Source organism: Chiloscyllium plagiosum, unplaced genomic scaffold (assembly GCF_037043375.1).
Source record: "Chiloscyllium plagiosum isolate Xiang-an unplaced genomic scaffold, Cpla_swu_hap1 HiC_scaffold_22, whole genome shotgun sequence".
NCBI classification, from domain to species: Eukaryota; Metazoa; Chordata; class Chondrichthyes; order Orectolobiformes; family Hemiscylliidae; genus Chiloscyllium; species Chiloscyllium plagiosum.
Genome location: NW_028270160.1, coordinates 47,401,764 through 47,419,722, shown reverse-complemented (window position 1 = coordinate 47,419,722; position 17,959 = coordinate 47,401,764). Strand labels below are relative to the sequence as shown.

The window sequence follows — 17,959 nt, the reverse complement described above, 5'->3', positions numbered from 1 at the left end:
CAGATAAAATAACATCCAAAATAAAAGTTCTCCTTTTTACAGAGATTTTGTAACACAGACATTTTATTTAGATTAGATTAGATTCCATACAGTATGGAAACAGGCCCTTCGACCCAAGAAGTCCACACCGACCCTCCGAAGAGTAACCCACCCAGCCTCCTACCCTATATTTACCCCTGACTAATGCAACTAACCCTGTGGGAAATTTAGCATGGCCAATTGACCTGACCTGCAAGTCTTTGGATTGTGGGGGGAAACCGGAGCACCAGGAGAAAAACCACATAGACACAGCCGCTTGAGGCGGGAATTGAATCCGGGTCCCTGGTGCTGTGAGGCAGCAGTGCTAACCACTGAGCCACTGTGCTGCCCTAAAAAAGCAGCAGCAAAGCCAAATATTCTATACTTTACAAGCTATTTTGTACTTATGACATATAATTTTGCCAAGATAATTTTGCCATAATTGTTGAAAAATATTTTCCTATTCACCCAATCTAGCAGTCATCCTTTCTCTCCATTTTTGAAGTTGTTGACTCCTTTCCTTAGGTGCCACCTCGTAGGGGCTAGCACTTTTTCCATATCTGAGCATAAGCAGCTAGTATTGGCTGGCTGTTCACAGCTGTGTGTGACCTTCTTCTCATTTAGTGTTCACAAAATCACTGTACATCAATCAGTAATAGAAATACTGACTTTCTCCCCCTTTCATTGGCATGACTTCTCAATTCTAAATGACCTAGCAAAACCTGGATTCAAAGCTAGAATTTCTCCAGCCTGTTTTTTTTAAGTTTAATATTAAAGTTTTAATTGCAAACTAGATAGCAACCTGGTGGATGGATTCAACATAAAAATAAGCTTGCGCTCAAGTAGCTATAGAAATGGAGCATTACATGGAGTTTCATGTTCAACGGCCAGTTTAAAAATGATGTTTGAATTCCCACAATGAACGAGGTTAGTTCATTTATTGTTAGAAGATGGAAGTTTAGATGATGCCCATCTGGGCAAGGGAACAGACTACATTTTTACCTGCAAAGTGTCCCTGCTATTGCTGATTAGGAAACAGATCTAGAGACAGCATAAGCCACTGTACTCTTGGCTAAAGGACAATGTGACCTAATGTTATTCTAGAATTGTAGACCATATTAATGAGTGAGCTTTACGAATGAATTATTAACAATTAAGTCTGTCATTTGAAGGACTTAGCTCATGGACTTACGGCACTTATAAATTATGAAGGCAATATTGAAGAAGACTTTTGTTCCACATTTCAAGTAAGTTCTTAACTTGAATCTGATTTGAAATGCCTTTTTTGTTCTGAGAAAAATAATTAAACTAATTATTGAACTCCAAATGGTGAAATAAAAATCTTCTAAACATCATACTTATCAAAATTCTCAGCTTATTAAAATTTTATTTATTTGTACTGAGTTTGCTCATATATGTACTTCAAAATGTGCAAGTGGTGGGATTGGGGAGAATAATGACAGTTTAATTGGAGTTCTTTTCAGTAGAAAGAAATAATTTGAAAGATTTATTGATGTTCAAAACTGAATATTTTTGAAGTAACTAAGGTACATAAATCTAGGAAAAAGCTGAAATCTTTAAAAACAAAATTTTGTTAGCACATAGTCTATTCAACCAAAGAGAGTAATGGGTGCAGAATCACCACTAGATCTAAAAGAGAAATGAATAAAACTATTTGTTTAAACTTAAAGGGGTAGGAGTAAAGGGCAGAGAAACATCCACAGGCATCAACCTCTTCCACAACTCCTGCCCACTGTGCTCTCAAATTCAAATTAAAGATCTGAAGTTAGCTGTTTGTTTAAATATTATTTTGTTATCCTGTTGAATGATTGTCTTGTTACAGAACAGTGTTGATATTTTACAAACAGCTGTAGAGGTATATACCATGAAATTCTGCCGTTATACACAAACATTTCATTGTATCAAATGTTTTTTCTATTGTAATGTGGGAATTCCAATATTTAAAACCAATTAGTTATTGCTTTATTAAAGCAAATCATTCCATTTGCACATGTTCAACACTGATATCACCTTCAGTCCTATTTTTTAATGGAAACTGATCGGTTACTCATGGTTCTGTCAGTTTATGTTGTCAACCTTTTATTTATTTCAGATATTTCAGGAAGAATTTGGAATTCTAAAATCATATAACCTCAAACCAGGGGGTAACAAAATCCCAGTAACCAATCAGAACAGACAAGGCAAGCAAGTGACTGATACTGTTAAACAGTTGCACTGTATATTGCTAATTTGCAGAAAGATGCACTGAATAGATTAAAGCAATGACAAACATTCACAAAGCTTTGCTCAAACATTTCTTTATTGTTCATTTTGCTTTCAGCAATCTTTTTAGGAATCTATTGTGTCAATGTGCCCTTTAATCTATTTCTGTCAGCAAAAAGTCTTGTCAGTGGTATTTGATGAAGCAGATAACATGTTTGAGTCATTAAGTTTGACTTATAGTTAAATTGCAAAATAATTTAATGTTAAAGAAAGGTTACAAGTTTACGGAAAAAAATTGTAAGTTACAAGACTAAATTCTTGAATGTCATGCAATTTGAAAAACTCAGCTGGATGTAAGTTTATTAAAAGCTAAGGGAATAATATGCAATGCTATTTGTACAATGATATTTTACTTTTTCTTCCAGAGTATGTGCAGCTCTATATTGATTTTCTTCTGAACAAATCCATATATAAACAGTTTGCAGCATTTTATTATGGATTTCATAGTGTTTGTGCCTCCAATGCTTTAATGGTAAGCATCTTCCAAATAGTCACTTGTTAAAGGTACAAAGCTATTTGCTACTCAGCTTCTCGTTTGATTAACTCAGTTATATTGTATTATTTGTGACAGTTTGGCTGTCTTCTCACTGCTAAGCTCTAACGGCAACCAGATCATATTCATCCCTTTCATACTGACCTCAACCTCAATCAACTGAGGGCCAAAATGCAAGGCAACAACTATGTCTGTAATAGACTTACACAAGTTAATGCTTTCTCTAAAGAAGAACTACTATGCAACAGATTATTGATGTATTCACTGAACTCTGAGTCAACATGGAACTTACTCCGAACAAACTGAAGTCCTTTACAAACCTTCACCAAATGTATCAAATTCACTACATTTAATTGAGACTCATGACGAAGTATTGGAAAATATGTCCTGCCTCCCATATGTGGTAGTAGCATGAGAACATTGAAGAGGAGTCTTATTAATTTCTTGCTCAGTAAATGGTACTCTATGCGGAGGGAAATAATCATTTAGTAATTTTCTTGGATTATTGTTTGGTAAAATAATGTTTTTAGAATATAAAAACGCCTGTAATTTCCACACTCCTATTTAATATGATAATGTAATAATATCAAATAATGTCTATAATGAATGCCTTGCTTAACTAGGTTAAGCTAGTTAGCTAGATGTATTAACTTGTTTAACCAGGACAACGTTTCTTTTGAAGCAGTCAGAACGCAGGGAAAATCTTTCACCTCAACATTCCATATGTACATTTGATTTCTTTGACAAAGAAAATTTCAATTTTAGTTCCCAAATGTGCAGAACAAGTGAATGTAAGAGACTAATTCTTCCACAGCTGCTCCTCCCAGAGGAAGTGGAAATTCTTGTGTGTGGGAGCCCTGAGCTGGACATCTATGCACTGCAAAAGATTACACAGTATGAGGGTTATTCCAAGATGGACCCCACAATCCGGTAAGCAATCCAATTATTCTCATATGAACTCTGTTTTTGTAATAGTGTCAGTTTTAAACAAGATTAGGTTTGGTTTTAGAGTCACAGAGATGTACAGCATGGATACAGACCCTTCGGTCCAACTCATCTACGCCGAGCAGATATCCCAAAATAACGTAGTCCAATTTGCCAGCGTTCGGCTCCTATTCCTCTAAATCCTTACTATTCTTATACCCACCCAGATGCCCTTCAAATGTTGTAATTGTACCAGCCTCCGCCATTTCCTCTGGCAGCTCATTCCATATGCGCACTACCCTCTTTGTGAAAAAATTGTCCCTTAGATCCCTTTGAAATTCTTCTCCCCTCACCTTAAACCTATTGCCTCTACCCTGGCAAAAAGACTTTTGCTGTTTATCCTATTCATGCCCCTCATGATTTTATAAATTTCTATAAGGTCACCCCTCAGCCTCTGCTCCAGGGAAGGTAGCCCAACCCTATTCAGCTTCTCCCTGCAGCTCAAACCCTCCAACCCTGGCAACATCCTTGCAAATCTTTTGTACACCCTCTCAAGTTTCACAACATCTTTCTTATTGCTGGGAGACCAGAATTGAATGCAATATTCCAAACATGGAGTAATCAATATCTTGTACAGCCGCTACATGACTCCCCAACTCCTATACTCAATGCACTAACCAATAAAATTAAGAGTGTGTTGCTGGAAAAGTACAGTAGGTCAAGCAGCATCTGCGGAGCAGGGAAATCGACGTTTTGGGCTGAAGCCCTTCATCAGGTGCCACTGGATTCACTATCACTGACGTGATACCTACCTTGAACGTCACTTCTACCCCCGTAATTGCCGCTACGGCAGTCACTTCCGCCCCACTGGTAGTTCCCATTGGTGACGTCACTTCTGCTGCCACTGACGTCAGCAGCCAAGGACCTAACTGTAATGTTGCCCTCCCCGCCCGTGACGTCACTTCTGCCCCCATTAACTTAGCCATAAGCACCACTTCTGGCCCCTTCGTAAGCATCACCTCCTTTGGTGATGTCCCTACTGACCCCGTAACCACGCCCACTCAAGCCACTGTCTCTGCCCCCACCTCGAACTCTAGCCCTACTCCAGGTCCTAGCTCCCATCCCTGCCGTGTCTTCACCATTCCTCCAGACCTCCCCCTCACTGAGGACAAACGTTTAGTCCTCAGTAAAGGCCTCACATTTATCCCTCTACGGCTCCAGATTAATGAGTTTGACACACACAGCAACCTTGAATGTTTCTTCCGTCACCTCCACCTCCCGCCTTTGACCTCTTCATTTCAAACTGCCGCCATGACATCAACTGCCTCAAACTGTCCAACCGATTGCTCTCACAATGCGCAGCCCTCCACTCCCTCTGCTCCAACCCCAACCTCACCAGCAAACCAGCGGACAAAGGGGGGTGCAGTGGTAGTTTGGCACACTGCCCTCTATATTATTGAAGCCTGGCACCAACTCGAAGACACCATCTCTTACCACCCCCTCGACCATGACCTCACACCCCATCACCAAACCATCATCTCCCAAACCGAACACAACCTCATCACCTCACGGGATCTCCCACCCACAGCTTCCAACCTCATAGTTCAGGAACCCCGCACCGCCCGATTCTACCTCCTGCCCAAGATCCACAAGCCTGACTATCCCAGCCAACCTTTCATCTCAGCCTGTTCCTGCCCCACCAAACTCATCTCCATCTACCTCGATACTGTCCTATCCACCCGGTCCAGGAACTCCCCACCTATGTTCTGGACACCACACACACCCTCCACCTCATGCAAGACTTCCTTTCACCGGCCCCCACCGACCTTCATCTTCAACATGGACATCCAGACCCTCTACACCTCCATCGCCATGACCAGGGCCTCCAAGCCCTCCGTTTCTTCCTCTCCCGATGTTCCCACCAGTACCCTTCCACTGACACTCTTATTCATTTGGCTGAACTGGTCCTCACCCTCAACAATCTCTCCTTCCAATCCTCCCACTTCCTCCAGATGAAAGGGGTAGCCATGGGCACCTGCATGGGCCACAGCTGTGCCTGTCTCTTTGTCGGCTACATAGAACAGTCCATCTTCCGGAGTTACACCGGCACCACTCCTCACCTCTTCCTCTGTTACATTGATAACTGCATCTGTGCCACCTCGTGTTCCCGCAAGGAAATCGAATAGTTCAACTTCACCAACACATTCCACTCCGACCTAAAATTCACCTGGACCATCTCTGACACCTCCCTCCCCTTCCTAGACCCATTCCTGATGAAGGGCTCTGGATTTTCCTGCTCCTCGGATGCTGCCTGACCTGCAGAGCTTTTCTAGCAACACATTCTCAACTCTGATCTGCATTTTGCAGACCTCACTGTCTCCACACTGATCAATAAAGGCAAGCATACCTTTGGGAGAAAATACGGGTCCCAGACTTTCCATGACATGGCAACAAAATAGACAACACAAAATGTCTGCACTTAGCCATTGAGCCCACCCACAATGCTTCAAATTGGCCAAACCAACTACCCCAGACATCACACATACCTCAGGACAGGACTCATCCAGCCCCAGACCAAGAGAATATACTTCTTCAGATTAACTGATAATGAGCCTCGCACTCAACAATAGCCCAGCACCTCTAATGTCCTTAGGGCACAGGTGCTCCCACTAGGAAACAATGAGGTCTGCAGATGCTGGAGATCAGTGTTGATAGTGTGTTGCTGGAAAAGTGCAACAAGTCAGGCAGCATCCGAGGAGCAGGAAAATCGACATTCCGGGCCAGAGCCAATCCTGATGAAACGTCGATTTTCCTGCTCCTCGAATGCTGCCTGACCTGCTGTGCTTTTCCTGCTCTCACTGGGAGTCAAGCCTTCACAAAGGGTACCCAGACAAGGAGGCACCAAAGGTATTTCGCTTGTCCCCTCAATAATACGAACACATTGAAACCAGGATGAAACCCACTAACACCTACTCCAGCCAAGGATTGGAATCTCCTGAGTCAATTAAGAAACTCATTGTCAGACACCGGACACTTGAATCTTTTCACTGAATGAACTGTGTTTCTCTTTGTCGTACAATTCACACCATTGTCTCATAACTCACACTTCATTGTTTTAAGTGTATAAAACTCCACTGTATTCTCTGTTCGGGAAAGAAGCTGTGGTTCCTTCTGAACAGACTGTCAGTGATTGTTTCAGTGGGGTCAAGTCTTTCCCGCGATATCGCTGTTTGTTAAATAAACCCTCATCAGTTCACAGTCTGATCTGTGTGTTTGTGATCTCTGATTAATTGGGCTAAATTCGCCAACAGTACCAAATGCTGCCTTCATTATCCTGTCTACCTGTGACTCCATTTTCAAGGAACTATGAACCTGCACTCCAAGGTCTCTTTGTTCGGCAACACTCCCCAGGATCTTACCATTAAGTGTATATGTCCTCCTGATTTGCCTTACCTAAATGCAGCTTCTCACATTTATCTAAATTAAATTCCATCTATCCCTTCACAGCCTATCGGCCCATCTGATCAAGTCCCGTTGTAGTCTGAAATAACCTCCTTCACTGTCCACCACACCACCAAACTTACTAACAGTACTTCCTATATTCACATCCATATCATTTATATAAATGACAAAAAGTAGTGAACCCAGCACTGATCCACTAGTCACGTATGCCTCCAGTCCAAAAACAATCCTCTACCCTCTGTCTCCTACCTTCGAGTCAGTTATGTATCTAAATGGCCAGTGTTCCCAATATTCCATGTAATCTAACCTTGTTAACCAGTCTACTGTGCAGAATCATGTCAAACACCTTACCGAAGTCCATATAGACCACGTCTGCTGCTGTGCCTTCATCAATACTCTTCGACACTTCCTTGTAAAACTCAGTCAAGTTAGTGCTGCACTACTTTCCACACATGAAGTCATGTTGACTATTTCTGTTCAGTCCTCATCTTTCCAAATTCATGGAAATCCTGTTCCTCAGAATCCCCTCGAACAACTTACCCACTGCTGATGTCAAGCTCTTTACACTTTTAGAGAATGTAGGAAAATGTGATTAAATACAACCCTGTCTGCCTAATATTCACATATTTTGTTTGAGACATCTGATTCCAGACATGTCAGTCATGACTTAGTTACAGCTTTCTCACCACTGGCTCAGATGATCGTGGGTTCAAAGGCTGTCATGCAAATTCTATGCTGGCACTGCTGGAGGAGTGTCCCAAAGTTGAGATGCAGTCTTTTAGATGATAAATGCAGGCTTCTTTTACCCTCTTGGACAACAATGAAAGATCCTACAGCACCAACTCTAAAGGAGAGCACAGGAATTCTTAATGTTGGCCTGGCCAATATTTATCTGTCAACCAACACCAATAACAGATGATCTAGGTATTATCTTATTGCTGTTCATAGAATGTTGCAGGTTGTCACATTTCCCACCTTACAACAGTAACCATATTTGAAAGTACTTGGCTATAAAGCATTACAGGGCATCCTGAGAGCATGACGCTGCTATACAATGCAAGTCTTTCTTTCTAACTCGTTCTTAAATCTTACGTCTTTATCTCTTCATCTTCAGTAAAGAGCATAAATTGGCAAAACTGGAGCCAGTCTCAATAGAGAAGGAAAGGTTGAGAAAATATTTGACAGATGATTTCAAATGTTTTGAGGAGTCTGGATGGAGTAGTTTGGGACTAACGTCTCAGGAGGGAAAGGGTTGTGAATGAGATTACACTGAATTAAGGTGATTGGCAAAAGTACCAAAAGTAACCTGCATCAATACCTTTTTACACAGTGAGTGGTTAGGCTCTGGAAAGTACTGCCTGACCATGTGGTGAGACATAGCTTTCAAAAGGGAATGGAAAATTACACAGCAGGACTACAGAGAAAAGGCAACAGGAGTAGGATTAGCTCTTGTGGAGTGCTGGCCAAAGGCCTCCTTCTATGCTGTAACTATTCTCTTACCTTCATTCCTAATTATAGTCCTAAATTTTGTTTATTAGATGGAAAGCAGTGCTTATCCATATTATTTAGGGTATTAAAGTTAGAGGTTTGTTTCATTTTTTTTAATTCATGCATGAGATGTAGGTGTCACTGATTGGCCAGCAATTTTGCCCATCCCTAGTTGCCCTTGTGAAGTTGTTGATGACCTGCCTTCTTAAACTGTTACAGTCCATCTGCTGTAGGGGGTAGATCCACAATGCTCTTAGGGAGGTAATTATAGGATTTTTACCCGACAACACTGAAGGACCAGTAATAGATTTCCAAATCAGGACGTTGACTGACTTCAAGGATAACTTATTCTATCCCCCTCCCTTTTCCCTGTAGTCCTGCAGTGTAATTATCCATTCCCTGTTGAAAGCTACTTCCACCACATTCTCAGGCAGTGGTGTTATTTCATTGGAAGGTGCTGTCCAATGAGCCTTGGTGAACTTCCACAGTGCACTTTGTGGATGGTACACACTGCTGCTACTGAGCATCAGTGGTCAGGGAATGAACGTCTGCGGATATAGTGCCAGTAAAACAGGTTGCTTTGTCCTGGAGAGTTTCACGCATCTAGATTGTTGTCGGAGCTGCAGTCATTCAGGCAAGTGGTGAGTATTCCACCACTGTGTTGTATCTTGTACATGGTGGTCAGGCTTTGGGAAGTCAGGAAGTGAGTTACCTGCTGCAGGGTTCCTAGCCTCTGTCTTGCTCTTGTAGCTGAAGTATGTATATGGTGAGTCTAGTTTAGTTTCTTGTCAATTGTAACTCCTCAGAATGTAGATACTGGGGTGTTTCACAATGGCAATGCCATTGAATGTCAAGGGATAATGGTTAGATAATCTCCTGATGGAGATAACCAGTGCTGGCACTTGTATGACAAGTCTTGCTTGTCACCTGTCAGCTAAACATGGATATTGTACAGGTACACTTGGATGTGGACAACTTCAGTACCTGAGGAGTTGAGAATGTGCAATGTTCAGCACCAAACATCAGCAAACATCCCCACCTCTGACCTTACGACGGAAGGAAGGTCATTCATGAAGTAGCTGAATATGATTGAGCCTAGGACGTAGTAATTGTTTTTGAAAAGCTCATATATCCTTCTATAAGGAATGATACGTAAACACATAATCCACAGCTTTCTGAAATTAAGTTTTCTGGATTGTTGGTTACGATAATTATGTGGATTTATTTTGCAGCCAAAAGCCTTGCTATAATCAGTGTCAATGTGCTTATTATAGAGTGGTTTGATTCCTTTTGTTTCTTCAGTTTAGAGGAATTTAAATGACATAGTTGAGGATTTACTGACTGGCTTTGCGGAGCCACTAAATTAGTTGGTTGTGCTTTGACTAATTTTTTAGCCAGAAAAGGTTACATGGGTAATTAGACACAACAGGAGGGGGGCCTCCAGGGAGATGATAGTGTTTTGTGCTGTAGGGCAGCAGCTTAAATTTTCATAGTACATTTAATGTACATACCATAAGATATTTTACATGGGAGAAAACAGATGGTGTACTGCACTGGAAGATTTAGGAGAGAATGCATCAAATGGAAGGAAGGGCTTCCTAAAGTGAAGAGGCAGAAGTGCATGAATAGAAAGTTCTAACATTTAAGACCAGAATGATTAGCACACAATGATTTTTGTTTACAGTTTCTGTCAAAAATAAATCTGGAATTTTCAGTGCCATAGTTTTTTTTCCACCTCTGGGAACGTGGTTCCAATCCAGTTCAGGCAGGTGGGATGAAAATCTCCTTTTATATAGTTGTAAGATCCTATAGTAAAATATTTTATGTGTCTGAACCAAGTTACCAAAGATACACATCACAAAACCGGTACTCTCAGATAGTTGTTGTGCTAATGGAAAATATGATGAAGGACTGGAAGCACTTCTGCAGTAAAGTTACATCTTTTCACCTTTCAGAGGGAAACAAAAGGTAGATGCTAAGTAAGTTGGCTCGCATCAATGGGAGATTGCTTTTACCTATGTAACATTGATATGGAATTAAGCATATTGGCAGTGGTAATTTTCAAGGAGAATTACATTTAATGGATTAAAATCAATCAGGTATGAGGAACAGATAAAATATTTGCTGGAACCTGACCCGCAGACAACAAGAACAGCATTGCCTGGGGCTTTCAAAGGCACAGCAGTCTGAAACATTTTGACGTCTTGAGCTCATGCTAAATCGACCCTGATCCATATTTCAGAATAACTACTTTTTCTACAAGGTAATCTCCATCCCATCTCCATTTTCAGCTCTCTGGAAATAATGTAGCATATCAGTATTCAGTACACAGGTCAGCAACTGCAAAAAAGAAAGCTACCTAAATCCAACATTGTTATTCAGTTGAAGTAATTGGTCATGTGAACATAATCTTATCACTTCAGTATTTTATCGTCCTCAATCAAATCATCATATCCAGCTCTGAGCCTATCTGGTGTTTTAAACTGGCAGTCAAATCTTGTGGCCTTTCTCTAAACTTTTTCAAAATCCATATGTACCTTTTTATTATGTGAAGGTTTCAAAGCTGGGCACAGTATTTTAACTAAAGCTTAACATATGCAAAGACAAAATGTTATGCTTTGTTATCTCCACTATTAGAAGTAGGTAGAGGTAATTTTATTTTGCCATTTGTTATTTAGTTTGTTTCTGTGCGTAATATATTTCCAAAAGTTAATAGTTGGATTTCAACAAGATTTGCTACAAAGAATGCACAGTGAATAACTATTAGTTTTTAGCAAAGATACATATATAAATTCTAGAATTTTAGCAACTTAGGAAATAGGATAAACAGACATTGTTTTAGAACATTGTGAGCTATGTCAGATACTGTTGCAAAAATAAGAGCAGTATTTTTGTGCAGGCTGTTAGATATGGATTGGCTTTGAGCCATTTCGAGATGGAAGCTCCTAATAATTATTTTTTTTTCAGTTTTATAGTTATAGAGCATCAACTATGCAGCCATAAGCCTTCAAGAAGAGCTAGGTAACTGTAAGAATATCAACAGTGTAATTGAGAAATGTGCTGTACTGAATGCCCCCTTTAGAGCCAGTTGGCATTGAAATCACAATCGAGAAACTGAGTTATTGATGGGACCACAAGCTGTGTACCTACACATAATCTAATAACTTCCACAAACTGCATTGGTGGTCAATTTGTCATTGTTTATGTTACACAGATCCATGCTCATTTGAACAACAAATCTAAATAACTTAGCTTTGACACTGCACTTAGTGGTACCAATTCATCCATGTCCTTGCTGTGTCATGGTCTATTTCATATACTTACCAAGCTGAACAAGAGTTTACTGTATTTTGAGGCTCTTAGCCCCCATATTAAAGATGTGAACATTTAACAGAGGCTGCCAAGCAAATCTCTATTACAATGTCTTCCACAATGTATATCCTTTAACAGTCTGCAGCTTCGGTGAACTGCAAATTCAAAGTCTATCATACATGACTATGCAGATGTGGGTAGTGGACTTGTCCATTGCTGTACTAACTTGCAAAATTTGGGCGGACACATATAACTGGCAATAGCACTTGTGCTCAGACAAACAGCCTTTTATATTGGAGTCTTTCTATGTACCATCATATTACCCTTAGTTCCATATTCAGGATGCACTTACATAACTGATAGTGTCAATGCAAGGTAAAACCACTTCACACCCACTCTGCAATTGTAGTGCAAATGTATCCTTAGCTTATTAGAATTTCTTTTATTCGTTCATGTGATGAGATTGCTATTTGCTAGTTTAACACTTAATCCACTTCTCTAATCTCCTCGAGAAGACGGTGGTGAACTGTTTCTTGAACTGCTGCAGTAAGGATGCCGATATACCACCATGCAGTTCAGAAAAGAGTTCCAGGATTGTGACTAAATGAAGGAACAGCAATATGATTCCAAATCAGGATGATATGTGGCTTGTTGGGACACTTGCACATGATAGTGTTCCCATGTGTCTGCTGCCCTTGTCCTTCTAGGCAGTAGAAGTCATATGTATGGGTAGTGCTGTAGAAGGAGCCTTGACCAATTGCTACTGTGTTTCTTAGATATGGTACACAGTGCTGCCGCTGTGTTGGTGGTTGAAAGATTGAATATCTCATTCACCATCCTTTCCTGAATGTCAATAGTTTCTTCCTACTTCCTCTGTCCAGACTCCTCAAAATTTTGAATACTCCAACAAATCTCCTCTCAGCTGCCTTTTCTCCAACCTCTCTTTGTAACTGAATGTCCTCAGAGTCATACAGCACGGAAACAGATCCTCCAATCCAACCAGTCCACACTGACCATAATCACAAACTGAATTAGTCCTACCTGCCTGCTCCAGGTCTAGGCAAGTGGAGAGTACTCCATCACACTGCTGGCTTGAATGATAGAATGAATAAACACTTCTATTTACACCAGATAGTGATATTTATTAGTTTCATTTTTTTTTTCTGGTAGGTACTTCTGGGATGTGGTTTTAGGATTCAGTCTTGAGCTCCAAAAACAACTTCTACATTTTACTACAGGGAGTGATAGAGTTCCAGTAGGTGGACTCGCTGATCTTAGTTTTAAAATTACAAAGAGTGATGTGCCTACTGATTGGTAAGATGTTTTCATTAATATAATTTCCATTTGTTATAAAAATATTGTAAAGGATGTATCTCAGAAAATAACACAATTACTTATGACATATGGCTCCAGGTAGACAAGAAGATAATGACTGAATAAAATCAGATTGGTCAAATGCTATTGAATAAATATACTGCAGTTCTCTCTGCTCTCTGTAAAAGGTATTTTAAAGTAATCACTCATGTTACAATTATAATGGAAATCATGTCCTGTTAAAATCACTAGCATTCTAAAGCAACTATTGAATACAAAAACACAAAAGATATATTGCAATTCATCCTACTTCAGTCTTCACATTCAATTTGAGTATTGTTTCTCATTTGCTTTTGCATCTTTTACTTTCAATTTGTGCCCTCTCATCCACCATCCTTTCCTGAATGTCAATAGTTTCTTCCTACTTCCTCTGTCCAGACTCCTCAAAATTTTGAATACTCCAACAAATCTCCTCTCAGCTGCCTTTTCTCCAACCTCTCTTTGTAACTGAATGTCCTCAGAGTCATACAGCACGGAAACAGATCCTTCAATCCAACCAGTCCACACTGACCATAATCACAAACTGAATTAGTCCTACCTGCCTGCTCCAGGTCCATACCTTTTCAAACCTTTCATACTCATGTACCTACCTAACTGTCTTTTAAATGTTGTAACTGTGCCCCATCCATCACTTCAGCAAGTTCATTCCGCATGCAAATCACTCTGTGCAAAAAAAATTACCCCTCGTAATTTTTCAAATCTCCCTCCTCTCATCTTAAAAATATGTCCTCTAGTCTTGAAATCCCCCATCCTAGGGAAAAGGCACTTCCCATTAACCCTATCTATACTCCTCATGATTTTATAAATCTCTATAAGGTCGTCTGTCAACTTCCTGCACTCCAGTGAAAAAAGTCCCAGCCTATCCAGCCTTTCTTCACAATTCAAACCTTTCATACCTGGCAACATCCTGGTAAATGGATATAGGTTTGCTCGCTGAGCTGGATGGTTCATTTTCAGACGTTTCATCACCAGACTAAGTAACATCTTCAGTGAGCCCCCAGACAAAGCAATGCTGGTGTTTCCTGCTTTCTATTTATATGTTTGGGTTTCCTTGAGTTGGTGATGTAATTTCCTGTGGTGATGTCATTTCCTGTTCTTTTTCTCAGGGGCTGGTAAATGGGATCCAAGTCAATGTGCTTGTCGATAGAGTTCTGTTTGGAATGTCATGCTTCTAGGAATTCTCGTGCATGTCTCTGTTTGGTTTGTCCTAGGATGGATGTGTTGTCCCAGTTGAAGTGATGTCCTTCCTTATCTGTTATGTAAGGATACTAGTGAGAGAGGGTCATGTCATTTTGTGGCTAGTTGATGTTCAAGTATCCTGGTGGCTAGTTTTCTGCCTGTTTGTCCAATGTAGTGTTTGTTACAGTTCTTGCATGGTATTTTGTAAATGACATTAGCTTTGCTTGTTGTCTGAATAGGGTCTTTCAAGTTCATTACCTGCTATTTTAGTGTGTTGGTGGGTTTGTGGGTTACCATTATGCCAAGGGGTCTGAGTAGTCTGGCAGTCATTTCCGAGAAGTCTTTGATGTAGGGGAGAGTGGCTAGGGCTTCTGGACATGTTTTGTCTGCTTGTTTGTCTAGTTTTTTCTGCAGGTCTAGTTTTTTCATTTGTCGCTGTCTAATATCTGTGGCTTGTTGTACTGTGTTTGTCCATTCATGGTCTGTTGCATGAGTAAGTAAAGATTTTTGGTGCAAAATTTCCCGGTTGTATTAACAGTGTATTCAATAAGAATTGGTACACCAATTTCACAGTAACAAACCTAAACAAGTAGACAAAACGTGTCCAGAAACCCGAGCAACTCCCCCCTACATCAAAGACACCTCTGAAATGACTGCCAGACTACTCAGACCCCTTGGCATCATGGTAGCCCACAAACCCATCCAACCTAGGACAATCCAAACAGAGACACGCATGAGAATTCCAAGCATGGCATTCCAACCGGAACTCTATCAACAAACACATTGACTTGGATCCCATTTACCACCCCCTGAGAAAAAGAACAGGAAATGAAGTCACCATAGGAAATGACATCACCAACCCAAGGAAACCCAAACATATAAATAGAAAGCAGGAAACACCAGCATTGCTTTATCTGGAGGCTCACTGAAGAGGTTACCTAGTATGGTGACAAAATGTCTAAAAATGAACCTTCCAGCTCAGTGAGCAAACCTACATCCTGAACCTCAACCTGGGCTACAAATCTTCTCAAAACTCACTAATCCTGGTAAATCTCTTCTGAACCCTCTCCAGCGTAATAATGTTAAAAGTCACACAACACCAGGTTGTAGTCCAACAGGCTTATTCGGAGGCACTAGTTTTCGGAGCGCTGCTCCTTCATCACGTGGTTGTCCATCTAATGAATGAGCAGAGCTCTGAAAGCTAGTGCTTCCAAATAAACCTCTTGGACTATAACCTGGTGTTGTGATTTTTAACTTTGCCCACCCGAGTCCAACACCAGCATCTCCAAATCAGCTTAATAATATTCTTTATATAACAGGGCAACCAGAAGTGGACACAGAACTCCAGAAGAGGCCCTCTCAATGTAGTGTGCAACCTTAACATGACTTCCCAACTCCTATAATCAAAGGGTTAAGCACTGAAGGCAAGCATGCTAAATGCTTTCTTAACCAACCTGTCTATATATGATGGAGGAGAAAGTGAGGTCTGCAGATGCTGGAGATCAGAGCTGAAAATGTGTTGCTGGAACAGCGCAGCCGGTCAGGCAGCATCCAGGGAACAGGAGAATCGACGTTTCAGGCATAAGCCCTTCTTCATTCCTGAAGAAGGGCTTATGCCTGAAACGTCGATTCTCCTGTTCCCTGGATGCTGCCTGACCTGCTGCGTTGTTCCAGCAACACATTTTCAGCTCGTGTCTATATATGATGCAAACTTAAAAAAGAATTATGCACCTGAACCGTCTTCAGGTCCCTATTCTACAAAACTACCCAAGGCACTACCATTAATTGTGTAAGTTCTGCTCCTGTTCAATATACCAAAATGTAAAATCTCACATTTATCCAAATCGAACTGCATTTTCCAGCCCATTGGCCCATTTGATCAAGATCCCTTTGTAATCTCAGAAAACCTTCTTCTCTGTCTACTATGCCACGAATTGTGTTATTGTCTGCAAACTTACCAACTATGCCTTCTATATTCTCATTGAAATCAATTGTATAAATGACAAAGAAAAGAGGACCCAGAACCAATTCCTGTGGAACACCGCTAGTCACAGACATCCAGTCCAAAAAGCAACCTTTTACCACCACTCTGTCTCCTGCCATTAAACCAATTATGTATTCAATTGGCAAGCACACCATGAATCCTTAGAACCATGCTTGTGAATCTTTACTAATGCCTTCATATATTTCCTAAATTACAATGTCCAGAACTGGATGCAAACTGTAATCAAGACTGACCAATGTCATTTAGAAGTTCAACATAACCTTCCTGCTCTTGCACTTTAATGACTTTTTAATAAAGTTTATGATACATTCCTGCCACCTTCAATGACTTTTGTGCAATGTTCCCTTGAGTTGCCCAGCGGATGCACTGATTTCCAGTTTTATTGATTCAGAGGATACAGGCATCACCAGCCAGGCCAGTATTTATTGCCCACCCCTAATATTTCAGAGGGCAATTAAAAATCAACCAAATTGCTGCAGGTCTAAACTCAATCGTACACCACACCGGGCAAGGATGATAGTTTCCCTCCCTAACGGAAATTAATGAATGAGACAGTTTGTTTTCAACAATTGAGACTCGTTTCATGGTCATCATTAGACTCTTAATTCCAAAATTGAATTCAAATTTGACCATCTGCCAGAATGGGATTCAAATCTGGGTCCACACACCTGGGACTCTGGAGTAATACCGCTCGGTTCCTTAGGTTTCTGCTGTGCACAAACATTGGGAGGTCAGTGTAGCAGCAAAAAAAAACTAAAAGGGAACGTGGCTTATGTGCATTTACACCCATGTTCCTCTGCTCCTGCACCCATACAGAATTTTACCCTTTATATACTCTCTGTCTATATTCTTTCCTGTTGTAATGAATCACTTCATATTTCTTGAATTTGAACTTCATCTGCTACCTGTCCACTTATTCAACCAATTCTCCAATGTCCTTTTGAAATTCAACACTATGTTTCCTAAAGTTCACTCTGCTTTCACGTTTTGTAACATGTGTAAACTTTGAAATTATACTCCGTATATCATGTTCTAGGTTATTACTATACATCAGGAAAAGCAAGAGTTCCAACACTAGCCCCTGAGGAACTTTGCTACACACCTTCCTCCTGCCTGGCAAACATCCAACATTACTAATTGTTTCCTGTAATTCAGCCAATTCCATATCCAAGTTGCTACTGTTTGTTTTATTCTATAATCAGTAACTTTGCCCACAAATTTGTTATATGTCACTATATAATGAAGTAAAAGTTACCATAGTCCCAGAAGGCCATATTGTTAGACAACTTGTAGTCAGTTTAACTTGAGGCTCACTATACCTCACGCAAAGGGCAAGGCTGAAGTAGAGGCTTCACTGTGACCTCATCTGGTAAGACAATTGAACCTGCTGTTAGAGTCAGTCTGCATCACAAACCAGCCAA

At 40.6% G+C, this 17,959-nt stretch overlaps 1 protein-coding gene across 1 annotated transcript in view; it reads left to right on the top strand.

Moving 5' to 3' along the window:
• hectd2 (HECT domain containing 2) overlaps positions 1-17,959 on the top strand; it is a 110,116-nt gene that overhangs the window by 83,943 nt on the left and 8,214 nt on the right. Inside the window, exons 16-20 of the mRNA XM_043712450.2 lie at positions 1,191-1,265; positions 2,132-2,219; positions 2,667-2,773; positions 3,609-3,724; positions 13,151-13,294. Coding sequence (XP_043568385.1) covers positions 1,191-1,265; positions 2,132-2,219; positions 2,667-2,773; positions 3,609-3,724; positions 13,151-13,294 — 530 coding nt within the window. The remainder of the gene's footprint in view (positions 1-1,190; positions 1,266-2,131; positions 2,220-2,666; positions 2,774-3,608; positions 3,725-13,150; positions 13,295-17,959) is intronic.